Source organism: Phascolarctos cinereus, unplaced genomic scaffold (assembly GCF_003287225.1).
Source record: "Phascolarctos cinereus isolate Bilbo 61053 unplaced genomic scaffold, phaCin_HiC Scaffold_1;HRSCAF=81, whole genome shotgun sequence".
NCBI lineage: Eukaryota > Metazoa > Chordata > Mammalia > Diprotodontia > Phascolarctidae > Phascolarctos > Phascolarctos cinereus.
In genome coordinates this window covers 56514738-56528229 of record NW_027555514.1, presented here as the reverse complement: position 1 = coordinate 56528229, position 13492 = coordinate 56514738, and the positions used below count along the sequence as shown (strand labels likewise).

At 35.6% G+C, this 13492-nt stretch overlaps 1 protein-coding gene across 1 annotated transcript in view; it reads right to left on the bottom strand.

Annotated features, from left to right (window-relative positions):
* Positions 1 to 13492, bottom strand: part of MALRD1 (MAM and LDL receptor class A domain containing 1) — an 844925-nt gene that overhangs the window by 787843 nt on the left and 43590 nt on the right. The window contains 1 exon segment of the mRNA XM_020966909.2: positions 11944 to 12046. Coding sequence (XP_020822568.2) covers positions 11944 to 12046 — 103 coding nt within the window.

Here is a 13492-nt window from a genome sequence, read left to right as displayed (position 1 = left end):
ACTCTGCTACTTTGTCCATACTTGGACCTGGATCTCAGTCCTGGTGGCAGTTCTGGGGCGAGGAGGAGCGCTAACGGAGCAGGGCTTGTGGCAGCAGTGGAGAAGGGATCCTGGTCTTCACAGTTCCAGGGCAGAAAAGTATGCTTGTGGTCACTCACAGACCAGAGCACAGTCTAGGAGAGGAGTAAACACCTCTCCTTAGATCATACCACCTTGAAAGAACTGAAAACTTCAAAGTCCTACAAGTATCTGTGAAAACAGCTACACAAAACCCTTGAAGCTTGGGACAGCGTGCCCTCCGTGCTGGAAGCAGAGCCCTACCTTAACAAAGAGTTAAAAAGTGAAGTAATAGGCTGGAAAAATGAATGAACAATGGGGGGAAAAACTCCGACTATAGAAACTTTGGTAACAAGGAAGATCAAAACATAAACTCAGAAGAACCAGAAGACAACCAAGTCAAATCCCCTACATCCAAAGCCTCCAAGAAATATATGAATTGGTCTCAGGCCATGGACGAGATCAAAAAGGATTTTGAAAATCAAGTAAGAAAAGCAAAGGAAAAATTGGAAAGATAAATAAGAGTGATGCAAGAAAATCATGAAAAACAAGTCAACATCTTGCTAAAGGAGACCCAAAAATATAATGAAGAAAATAACACTTTAAAAAATAGACTAGACCAAATGGCAAAACAAATGCAAAAAGCCAATGAGAAGAATGCCTTAAAAAGCAGAACTGGACAAATGGAAAAGGAGGTCCACAAGCTCAATGAAGAAAATAATTTCTTAAAAATTAGAATGGAGAAAATAGAAGCTAATTAATGACTCAAGGATAAATCAAGAAATTATAAAAAAAAGCCAGAAGGGTGAAAAAATTAAAAGATAATGTGAAATATCTCATTGGAAAAACAACTGACCTGGAAAATAGATCCAGGAGAGGTAATTTTAAAAGTATTGGACTACCTGAAAGCCATGATAAAAAAAAAGAGCTAGATATCATCTTTCAAGAAATTATCAAGAAAAACTGCTTTGATATTCCAGAACCAGAGGGTAAAACATAAAATGAAAGCTATCCTAAAAGGAAAACTCCTAGGAGTATTACAGGCAAATTTCAGATTTCCCAGATCAAGAAGAAAATATTGCAAGCAGCCAGAAAGAAAGAATTCAAGCATTGTGGAACTACTATCAGGATAGCACAAGATTTAGCAGATTCTACATTAAAGGATCAGAGAGCTTAGAAAGATATTCTAGAGGTCAAAGGAGCTAGGATTAAAACCAAATCTCACCTACCCAGCAAAACTGAGTTTAATCCATGAGGGGGAAAATTGACATTCAATGACATAGAGGAATTTAATGCGTTCTTGAGAAAAAACCAGAGCTAGATAGAAAATTTGACTTTCAAATGTAAGACTCAAGAGAAGCACGAAAAGATAAACAGGAAAGAGAAATCATAAGGGACTTATTAAAGTTAAACTGTTTACATTCCTACATGGAAAAATGATATTTGTAACTCATAAGACCTTTCTCATTATTAGGATAATTAGAAGGAGTATATATAGACAGAAGGCACAGGTTTGAATTAACTATGAAGGGACAGCATCTAAAAAATAAATTAAAAGAGGAATGTGTTGAGAGAAAGAGAATAGGAGCAGTAGAATGGGGTAAATTATCTCATAAAAAAGGCACGAAAAAGCTTTCACAATGGAGGGGAAGAGGAGGGAGGTAAGAGGAAATGAGTGAACTTTATTCACATCAGAATTGGATTAAAGAGGGAATAACATACACACTCAGTTGGGTATATAAATCTATCCTACACGAAAGTAAAGGAGAAGGAGAGAGGAGAAGGGAGGGGTAGGTAATAGAATGGAGGGCAGAGTGGGGGAGGGGGTAATGAGAAGCAAACACTTTTGAGAAGGGATAGGGTGAAAAGAGAGAATGGAATAAATGAGGGGACAGGATGGAGGGAAATATAGTTAGTCTCCATAACATGGCCATTATGGAAGCGTTTTGCATGACTGACTACACAAGTATAACCTATATCGAATTGCTTGCCTTCTCAATGGCGGGGAGGGTGGGGAGGGTGGAAAGGGAGGAAGGGAGAGAATTTGGAACTCAAAGTTTTAAAAACTAATGTTTAAAATTGTTTTTACATATAACTGGGGGAGAAATAAAATACCATATTTTTTTTTAATCACATTAAAAGCATGGGAACAAACACACAGTCTTGCTTCAATCCGTTGGTGCAGGAGCATCGTCCATTATCCAAAACCTATGCAAGCATGCCATGTACAATGCTGATGAACTCCTCTGTACAATCAAATTTTGACATAATTTTCCACAAGTCCTCATAACTGACAGTATCAAAGGTCTTGGTCAGATGGATGAATGTTGTATACAGACCTCCATTCTCTTCCTGGCATTTTTCCTGGAATTGTTGGGTGGCAAATACCATATCAACTATTTCTCAACCCTTTCTGAAGCCCTGCTGACTTGTAGGTAAATGACTATATTCCAGGTGAAGGATCAGCCTATTAAGGGGGACTCTGGCAAGAATCTTGTCAGCAATTACTGAGAGAGATCTCTCTGTGATTGTCACAGGCCAATGTTTCTTTTACCTTTATAGAGACAGACAATGGAAGAATTCTTGAACTCCTGGGGGACTACCTCCTCTTGTTGTTTAACCTGGAATATTTCTGTCAGCTTTTGAATGAGGAGTGGACCCTCTGCCTTGTAAATCTCAGCCAGAATAAAATCAGCCACATGAGAGGAGCCCAATGCCATTCAAAACCTCTTCTTCAGTTGGAAATTCAGCTAAAGAGGGATTGACTTCAATCTGAGATATATGGTCAATGGCTTCAGCATTGATTGATTATGGAAGTGTTCAGCCCATCCCTCCAGGATCATGTCCACATCACTAATCAATGCGGCTCCATTACACTAAGTAATTGAGACGCACCATGGGTCTTTGGCCCATAAATAGCCTTCGGGACATCATAAAAGTATTTTGGATTGTTACTCTCAGTATAAAACTGAATTTCATCTGCCTTCTTATTAAGCCAAGAATTCTGCATCTCTCTAAGCTTTGCTTGTACTCTACTTTTGAAGAAGTGAAACACTGCCTTCTTTGAGACAGATGGACCATCCTGCTAGTAAACCCTGTGGGTTTCTTGTTTTTCATTAAGCAGCTTCTGAATTTCCCCATCATTTTCGTCAAACCAATCTTGATGTTTGTGAATGTTCTGGCACAGACAAGTAAATGCAGTGCTGTACACCAGATCTCTGAAAGCTGTCCAATCCTTTTCTGCTCTACTGTTGCTAACCGTGTGTCAGTGTTTGCTTCGAGTTAGCAATGAACAGCCCCCACTCAGAGAAGTATTCTATCTGTTGATGTTAAGTCTTATGGTAGTCATTTTGTCTTGAAGCAACTGGCTTTTGTTTTGAATATTTATGTTTTGTTTTGAAAATTTAGCTTGAAGAGGAAAAGTCTGTGATTAGTCCAGCACTCTGTCGCACATATCACCTTTGTCACTCTCCCATTCTGTCGGTCTCTTCTCCTTACAATGACATAGTTAGTCTATTAAATGCCAATGTTTGCTGCGAGGGTGCATCCATGAAGTTTTGTTGTGTTTAGGTAAATGGAAGAGTGTTGATGATGAAAAGCTCATGATTTGCACGTCTTCAGTAGTAAGTGACTATTGCTGTTGTTGTTTCTAACTCCATTCCTCCCAATGATTCCTTGCCATGTCTGACAGTCTATTCCTACTCTGCACTAAAGTCACCCAGAATGCTAAACTTGTCCTCTTTTTTTGACCTCATCAGGGTTCATCATAGCGTGAGCATACACACTGATGATGGTGGCCTGATGCTTTCCTTTAAGTAGCAACAGCATGATCATGAATCTATTGGTAAGGCATACGAGCTTGTTGACTAGATCAGTTTTGATTGCAAAACTTACACAGCATTCCGATTCACTGCAGTCACTATAGAAAAACAAGTATCCAGCTCTGCCTTTGGAAAGCTAGCCTTCATTTGACAGCTTTGTTTCATTAAGGGCTGCTACTTGGATGTGATATCTGCTGAATTTTCTTTTAACAAGAGCTGTTCATCTTTCAGGTCTACTGGATTTTGTGTTGCCATAAGCATGTACACATTCCGTGTACCAATGTTCAGTGGAATCATCTTTACAAAAGTTTTTTTTTACATTTTTGTATTTTGACTACAGGGTGGGATCCCCACCTGCTGCAGTAAGCAAACTAGGGATGGGTGAAGCAGACAATTTTGGGGGCAACTTTTCTAGACCCTTCCTCACACCAGGAGGTGAGCAAAATGGTCCTTGGAAAAAAAACAAATCATGTTCAGACACCCCAGGGCTTCGGATCCCACTGTTGCTTCCATTCAGTCAGAAGAAGATCCTATGGCCTGGGATACTTGTATGAAGGGTTCTGACTAAAGCTTCCAACATATCTGCACTTGTTACTTCATCAATTGTCTGTTACTACAGAACTTTGTGATAGGTAAAAATGGTAAAATAGTATGGGTGATGTCTTTTGATTCATACATAAATTGAATTTAAGTCAGGCAGAGTTGGGTGAAGTCATCTGCCTCACTCTCTCTTCCAGAGACATCAGAGTACAGTGGAAAGCCAAAAAAGGAAAGATGAATGGTGATGGTTCAGGATACAGTAGATGACCATGGAGTCTTAGATGTCTGACCAAGCTCTAAGTGTTCCACAGTGCCACCTTTCTCTTCTGCTATGTATCTACAAATCCCCATTCTATTTAATGTTTGTTTAGTGCAGAATAAAAAAATAATTAACAAAAAGAAATATAGTCAAGCATTAGTAATCTTCAACTTCACCTCAATATGGTCCCTCTGATGTGGAGAAGGAAGGAAATACATTTATCTACTTTCTCCACTCTCAACTTTAATCATTCTAGAGATAGTGTCTTCAGACCCTTGGAATATTAAGCATTTGCTGTTAGGCATATTATGTGTACTCACAGGTCAATTGAAGTCAAATGACAATATGGTATTTTCCCTTCCCACAAAACAAGTTTGTTCTATACAAAGTATAGAAAGAACTACATGAATTGTAAACTGCAACCCAAAGGTTAGCTATTAACATTTTAGTAACAGAGAGGCAACAGGGAGTGACGTGGAAAGAGCACTAAACTGAGCATGAGGGGCCTTATTCAAGTTACAGTTATGCCACTTGTGGTTTGTATGATCCCATCAGACTCGTGAAAACGACAGATGGTGGAAGGTCTACAGAATTAAGGACATTGATAAAATTAGGCAGAATGAAGAGAACACCATATATGCATTGGTGGTGTAGTATCCAAATTTTTAAAGGAAATAGCAAAAGTATACTAGTGGGGGACCTTGAATTTCCCCTCTCAGAACCAGGGAAATCTAACCAAAAACTAAACAAGAAAAAAAGTTAAAGAAATGAATAGAATTTTAGAAAACTTAAGATATGACAAACCTTGGGGGAAATTGAATGGCATTAGAAAGTAATACGCCTTTTTCTCAGCTATACATGGAACCTACACAAAAAGTAATCAGGTATTGGGATAGAACAATCTCACAAGCCAATGAAGAAAAGCAGAAATATTTAATGCATCCTTTTCAGGCCATAATACAATAAAAATTACATTCAGTAAAAGGCCATGGAAAGATAGATTAAAAATTAATTGGTAACTAAATAATCTAATCCTAAAGAATGAGTTGCTCAAGAACAAATCAGAAAAAAAATCAAAAATTTCATTAAAGAGAAACAACATTGAAATAAAATACCAAAATTTATGGCATGCAGCCTAATTGGTCAATTAGGATTTGCCAAATCCTAATGCTGAGGATTTCTCCTCTTTTCATTGTGTGTGTGTGTGTGTTTGTGTGTGTGTGTGTATTATCAACAGTCTAGCAGTAAGAGATAGGAGAAATTCCATTGAAAATAACTGTAGAAAATACAAAATATTTGGGAGTTTACCTGCTAAGACAAACCCAGGAACTATACGAATACAATTACAAATCACTTTTCACACAAGCAAAGTAAGATCTAAACAACTGAAAAAATATTAACTGCTCATGGGTAGGTAGAGCCAATATAATAAAAATGATAAATCTACCTAAAATAATTTACTTATTCACTGCCATACTAATCAAACTACCAAAAAAATATTTTATGGAGCTAGAAAAAATAATACAATTTATCTGGAAGAGAAAAAGGTCAAGAATATCAAAGGATTTAATGGGGGAAAAAATGGGAACAAGGTGGCCTATCAATTCCATACCTCAAACTGTATGACAAAGTTGTAATCATCAAAACAATCTAGTCCTAAGAGATAGGGTGGTGAATCAGTGGAATAGATTGGGTATGCATTAGACAGTACATAATAACCATAATAATCTAGTGTTTGATAATTACAAAGATCTCAACTTTTGAGACAAGAACTCACTATTTGACAAAAACTGGTGGGAAAACTGGAAAGCAGTTTAGCAGAAACTAGGTAAAGACCAACATCTCACCATATACCAAGATAAAATAAAAATGGGCACATGGTTTAGAAATAAAGGGTGACACCATAAGCAAAATAGGGGAGCGTGGAATAGCTTGCCTGTCAAATATATGGATAAGGGGTAGAATTTATAACCAAACAAGAGATAAAGAACATTACAAGATGTAAAATGGATCTTTTTTTATTGCATTAAATTAAATAAGGGGGTTTATTTTGCACAAATAAAACCAATGCAGCCAAAATTAGAAGGAAAGCAGAAAATGGGAAATTTTTACAGCAACTTTCTCTGATAAAGGTCTCATTTCTCAAATATATAAAAAACTGAGTCAAACTGACAACATTTAGAAACAGCCAAAGGATATGAAGGGATGGTTTTCAGATAAAGTTAAAGCTATCTATATCATATGGAAAAAAAATGCTCTAAAATCACTATCGATCAGACAAATGCAAATTAAAAAGATTCTGAGGTATCACCTTGCATCTATCAGATTGCCTAATATGACAGAAAAGGAAAATGAAAAATGTTGGAAAGGATGTAGGAAAATTTAGACACTAATGTACTGTTGGTGGACTTGTGAACTAATCCAACAATTCTGAGAACAATTTGAAACTATGCTTCAAGGTCTATAAAACTGGGTATACCCTTTGACCCAGCAATACCACTACTAAATCTGTATTGCAAAGAGATCATAAAAAAGGGGAAAGAACCTACATCTACAAAAATATTTATAGCAGCTTTTTTGTGATAGCAAAGCATTGCAAATACCAGGAATGCCCCTCAATTAAGGAATGGCTGAACAAGTTGTGGTATAAGATTGTAATGGAATATTATTGTGCTATAAGAAGTGAGAAGCAGGATGCTCTCACAAAACTGGAAAGACTTACATGAACTGATGCAGAATGAAGTGAGGAGAACGAGGAGAACGTACATAGTAACAGCAATATCAGACAATGATCAGCAGTGAATGACTAAGCTATCCTCAGCAATACATCCAAGATAATTCTGAAGGACTTATGATGAAAAATGCTATCCATCTCCAGAGAAAGAGCTGATGCAGTGTGAAGGCAGATTGAAACATGTTATTTTTTTATTTATTTTTACTAGTTTTTTTCTGTCTATGTTTTCTTTTACAACATGACTAGTATGGAAAAATGTGCTTTGCGTGACCTCACATGTATAACCTAGATCGAATTCCTTGCCATCTCAGGATAGAGTGAGAACAGAAAGGGAAGGATGGAATTTGTAGATCAATTTTTTTTAAAAAGTTAATGTTAAAATTGTTTTTATATGTAATCGGAAAAAATAAAATATTAAAAACAAAAACAAGAGATAATGTAGATTGTCCCGAAAACATTAAAAGACTGTGATTTTTAAGAAGAAAATACGTGTTCAATTTATTATTTGCTTAAAAAGAAAAGCAAGCCCTGCATAATAGAGATGCATAGTTTAATGTATAACCCTCTCCTCTTCCATAGTACATATGGAAATGCTTATTTTATTTGGTATTTATTAAGTTCACAACAACGACAACAACAAAAACAGAAAAAACTTATTGAGACAAAAATAATTATTCAATAAAAATGTTGAGAATTTATTTTATAGCATTATGGCAAAATAATAATATTTAGAACTATACCTAATATCATGGTCTAAAAGGATAAAACTACAAAACAAATAAAATATTATTCATTTATGGAGAAAAGAAAACATTGTATCCATCAAACAAATGGGAGGAAATTATTGAAGAAAAATGGACAAATTATAAAATATGAAAATAAAATCATTTTTATAATGAAAATTATTTACAAAATAAAAGGCAAATAAATACATTAGGAAAATATCTATGTCAAATACATCTGATAAAATCTGGCATCATACTACATGGAACTTGTTTTTTAAGATTCTGAGGAATACCCACTCCATAATGGAAAAATGCTCAAATGGCATAATCAGACAATATTACAATGAGGAAACACACACCTGTATTTACAAAGACAAGTGACTCCTTTAAAAATGTAGCTGTGGCATACTGGGAAAAGAAATGAAGTTAAAGTCAGAAGACCTGGCTCTGCTATTTCCTGACCTTACCATATGTGTGACCTTCAGTAAATCACTAAATCATTGTCTACAAACTTCTATTCCTTCATTTGGAAAATGAAAGGCATGGATCTTGAAAGCCCCCTTCAGCTCTAAAGTTGATGAACACTCTAATTATCAGATAAATACTAATCAAAATCTGTTAAATTTGGGGAAACAATGGAAAAGGTTAAAATTCAATGTTCATAGGTCTTCAAGGAAAATATAGCCTATTCCATTGAAAAGCAATCTAGCAATATAAAATAAGTAATAAAAAGCTGATCATATCCTTTCACCTGCAATCCTTCTCATGGAATGTGTTTTAGGGATATGATTACGAGGAAATAAAGATTATCATCTCCAATAAGTGTCCATAACTATTTCATTTGCAATAGCAACCAAAAAAGAACAAAAGTGAATGCGTTCTCTTCTTCATATCTTGGCCTCCTTTCTACCCTCTAATCCTCAATAACTGCATGACCAGCTAGTATCAATCAAGTTTCTGTATTTTGAAAACCTTGTTCATTTTCTGCCTGTATTTTTAAAATGAATTTTTGTCTTCTTATAAACACAAGCTGATTTTTATTGCATTCTGAGCAAGTGTTTAAAGGCACACAAACTTAAAAGACTAGAAAGGAATGCAAAGTCAATAAACAGTTAATATTTCTTTTTTAAATTTCATTCCATCTCAATCAAAATATATAAATTTTTATCATTTTATTGAGCATGAAATTCTCTTTACTTCCATATTTATATTTATGAGAATATTAATCTATAATGGAAAAACATTCAAAAACCACCAACACTCTCAAAACATGTCTTGTCAGTCAGGCTTTCTAGCCTGTGGCATATTCTTATCCTATACTATGGCTGGCCATAACATGACTGTGACATTCTATTTAAAGTAAATTTTATAATTTAGATGTAACACATTCCCTATGTTCTTCCAGAGCAATCCAATAAATGTAGAATATCCTTCCCAGTTCGATTTTCAGAAACTTGGATCTAATTTAACCCACATAAATTCACTACACCTTCAAAAAATAATTATCAGTTGGAAAAAGTCAAAATTAACTGAGTGCTCACTATCTTCTTATGTGCTTGAATAAAGAGGCTAATCAAAGAAAAGATGGATTCTGTGACCTCACAAAGTCATTATCCTACATATTTATCGACAGAGATCACAGAAAGCAGAATGATGACTCCAGACTTAACAACAAAAGAGAGATACAAAAATGGTGTTGTGATAAAGAAAAAAGACAGGCGATACCTAGCATGGAAGCAAATGTGTTCTGCATATTTTGCTATTTAGTTAGCAGATAAGAAGGAAATGATATAAAAGACAGAGAAGAAGATAGTTTAGAGCACACTCTGACTAGCAAGAGAGGATAAAAATTGAGTGATAAAAGAGGAAAAAGGAATAGACACTGTGACAATGAGGTGACAAAAGAATTGTACCTAAGGAGACAATTGTTCACATGTTCAATTGCATGTTCCATACATGAAGCCTCCCTTTGTGTTAATGGAGAGATTTTGCTATATGCTTACAAAGTCTAGGACAATCGATCATGGGGGTTCCCTTTTGTTTTTCACCCATCCTGAACTATCCATTCCATTACAGCGAATGCTTATTCAGAATGCAGTAAAGATCAGCTTACATTTATATGAAGACAAAAATTCATTTTAAAAGTACACAGAGGAAATAAACAAGATTTTAAATAGACAGAAACTTGATTGATACTGGTTGGCCAAGCAGCTGTTTTTTGAAGAGTAAGGTGGGAAGGAAGCCACGGTATTAAAAAGAGGATGCCAACCTTCACCAGGTACTAGGAGCTGTGCAGCAAGCAGTCATACAAACATCCAATTCTATTCATCCAAATAACTCTGTGATCAAATTAGTTAGCCGAACAAGGTTTCAACCACCAACAATGTATCAGCTCCCTCCATTTTCAGTCAGCTTATCACTGACACACATTGGTACCTCCAGAATCCTCTCTCTTTGCACAGCTCAAAAGTTCCCAGGGTTTCCCCCTATCCCTCAGGAATCTTGCCTGCCATGATCTTCCAGGCCCTCCTTCCAGCTAGCAAGAATTACACTTCTCATCAACTTCCTTGTTTAATAAAGGGCTCCCTACGTAAAACAGGTTCAAAACTGAAAGAAAAGGAAGTTTCTTAATTTATTTTTACCTTTTTATAAAGATCTGGTTATAAGCATTGTTAATTTAACTAAATGCCATTCCAAGTTCAGTATCATTAAACAACATTCATTTGACACTGAAATATCTAATCCTTCCCCTGTACTTTGATGAAAAAGAAAAATTATCTCCATCTGCTGACACCCAAAAGTTCACACTTGCTTCATATAGTTAATAATGCCAATCTGATGATATTTCCACTTTAAGTTTTAATCTTCTTGGCTCATGAAGAAAGCCTTTGGTTTCAAACTTCACAGCAAAGAAAAAAGCTGCCTTTGAAAGAACTACATATCTGAGGCATAAATCCAGAATTCCCAAAAGCAGCATTTAATCATTTTTACAGAACATGTAAATGACCAGGAAAACCTCCTTCTTCGATTTCACCCAAATGACAATATAATAGCTGATTACAAAGTGAAAAGTTGAATCAACAAACTGGTTGCTATATTTATACAAAGTTAAACTGACTAATTGTTGCATAAAATTGATTTCACCCCCACCTCTGAAGTTAACATATTGATTTTTCCTTAAAATGAAGTCTATAGAGAGGAAAATGGATGTGGAAGTTCACAATTAAGTAGTTTTTAATTAATCCATCTATATATAATACAGACCTAAAAGTAGATCTTAAACCCATAAATGTCTAGTATGGCTAGCTGAATAGCCTAAATTATTTGATATAATATTATGTAAATAATAGAATAGCCAATTATACCCTTAATGCTGTATCTTTAAAGGGAATGATGTATTTGTTTCTCTAGGAAAGCAGAAGTATGTATTTGTAGACATATTCATTTTCTTTTCCCTATGAAATGTTATTTCCCATGAAATCTATCATGAGGCACATGCCTCCCACAATCCACACCACTGCTATGCAAAACCATTACATGCAAGTCTGAAATATGGTGCTCCACGCCTTTAGGGAGACTGGGTTACATGTTTGACTAACTGTAATGATCAAGTTAACTAGAAAAGTTCAAGCTCTTTATTTCATTTTGCACACTCCAATAATTGAACTATTGAGAAAATTTTTAGAGTAGTGAAAATAAGCCATACCAAAATTTAAGTCCCAAATGAAAAGCTCTCTAAAATTATATCAATGGTGACATTATGTTGACTTTACTATGTTCAATACAATAAGGTAGGAAAGAACATGCTCTTACTGAGGGCAGGCTGACATCCTTCACTGAATGATATGTCATCGATTGCTATAGTTTCTTCTTCTCCATCAGTTGAAAACCTTTGGCCTTGAATAACAACCTGTTGTATAGCAAAAGGAGAAGGCAAAGAAGCATCAGTGTCTCACTGTCTTATATAAAATGAGTTTTAAATAGGAAGATGTCACATGAATGAAGGGAATACCAAATATATTTAGAAATAGATGCTAGCAGGTATCATATAAATTCCCCTGGAGGGAGCCACCTACGTGGTGCAGTGCACAGAGCACCAGCCCTGGAATCAGGAGAATATGAGTTCAAATCTGCCTTTGGATACTCAGTAACTGTATAACCCTGAGCAAATCACTTAACCCTGATTGCCTCCAAAAAATAAAAATAAAAAGCTACTGGAGGGAGGGAAATACAAAATCCTATAAGCATTTATCAAGGATCTACTGAAGGAAATGGCAAACCACCCCATCATCTTTGCCAAGGAAACCCTAAATGGTGTCACGAAGAGTCAGACACAACTGAAATGACTGAACAACAACAAAAAAATGTTTATACCTAACCTAATATCCATCTTGAGGCTGCATCTCTGTCTTTAAGAGACAGCCAAATTGGATACAGAGCATGGCAGAACAAACTTGTCTGGCCATCTTCACAAACAATATCAATCGGCCTTTATCAGATCTCCTCTTAGTAGATGCCTCCCTCTAGTCAAGCTAACCTAATACAACTCACTCTCTAAGCAGAGCCTGTGGCTTAGCTAGCCTTCTAAGTTAGATGGCACACTGGACCTGGAATTAGGAAGACGTAACTAAGTACATTACTTAAATTTGATGGTGGACACTTACATCAAACTCTCCATGAGCAAATTGGACCTCCAAGAAGTTCTTCCCACAAGTAATTTAACTGAAAATACATAAAGAAATTGACCAAAATAGGTTTTCTCCCTGAATTTACATAATGGGAATTGGGAAAGAAGTTCTGAGATATTGATAAGCCACTTAATCATTGAAGACAAGTTTGCCTTTAGGTCTCCATTTGGATATATTAGCCACTTATTCTATGAACTGAAATACTTTGAACACTGACCTTCCAAAAGATAGAAAAGCTACATTTGATTTCTTTGGGATTTCTTTTGGTGGCTAAAACTCTGGAGATATCTTGGTTAACTTCATTCTAGACATATCATTTGTTATCACCAGGGCTCTAACTAACAAGTTTTGAGTTTCTTAGTTCTTGTGAAAAAAAAAATAGGTATTGGAAGGAGACATGGGGAAGAAAATTGGTAAAATGAAGCTCACTACTGATCACTGACTCCTGTGTGGGTATTGTTTGGTTTTTTTTTTAATGTTGTACAATTGACAAATTGTACAGATATATTGGAGAACAGTTTATCCCATATCATGATCTCATGTATATCTCCGTGTGAATTCTGATTTCATCAAGTGAATGTAAATGAATGAATTCACTTAAAACTGAAGAGAAAGAACAAAAGTTATTCCTCACAAATGAGGGTTTGTTGTGGTTTACATTTCTTTGT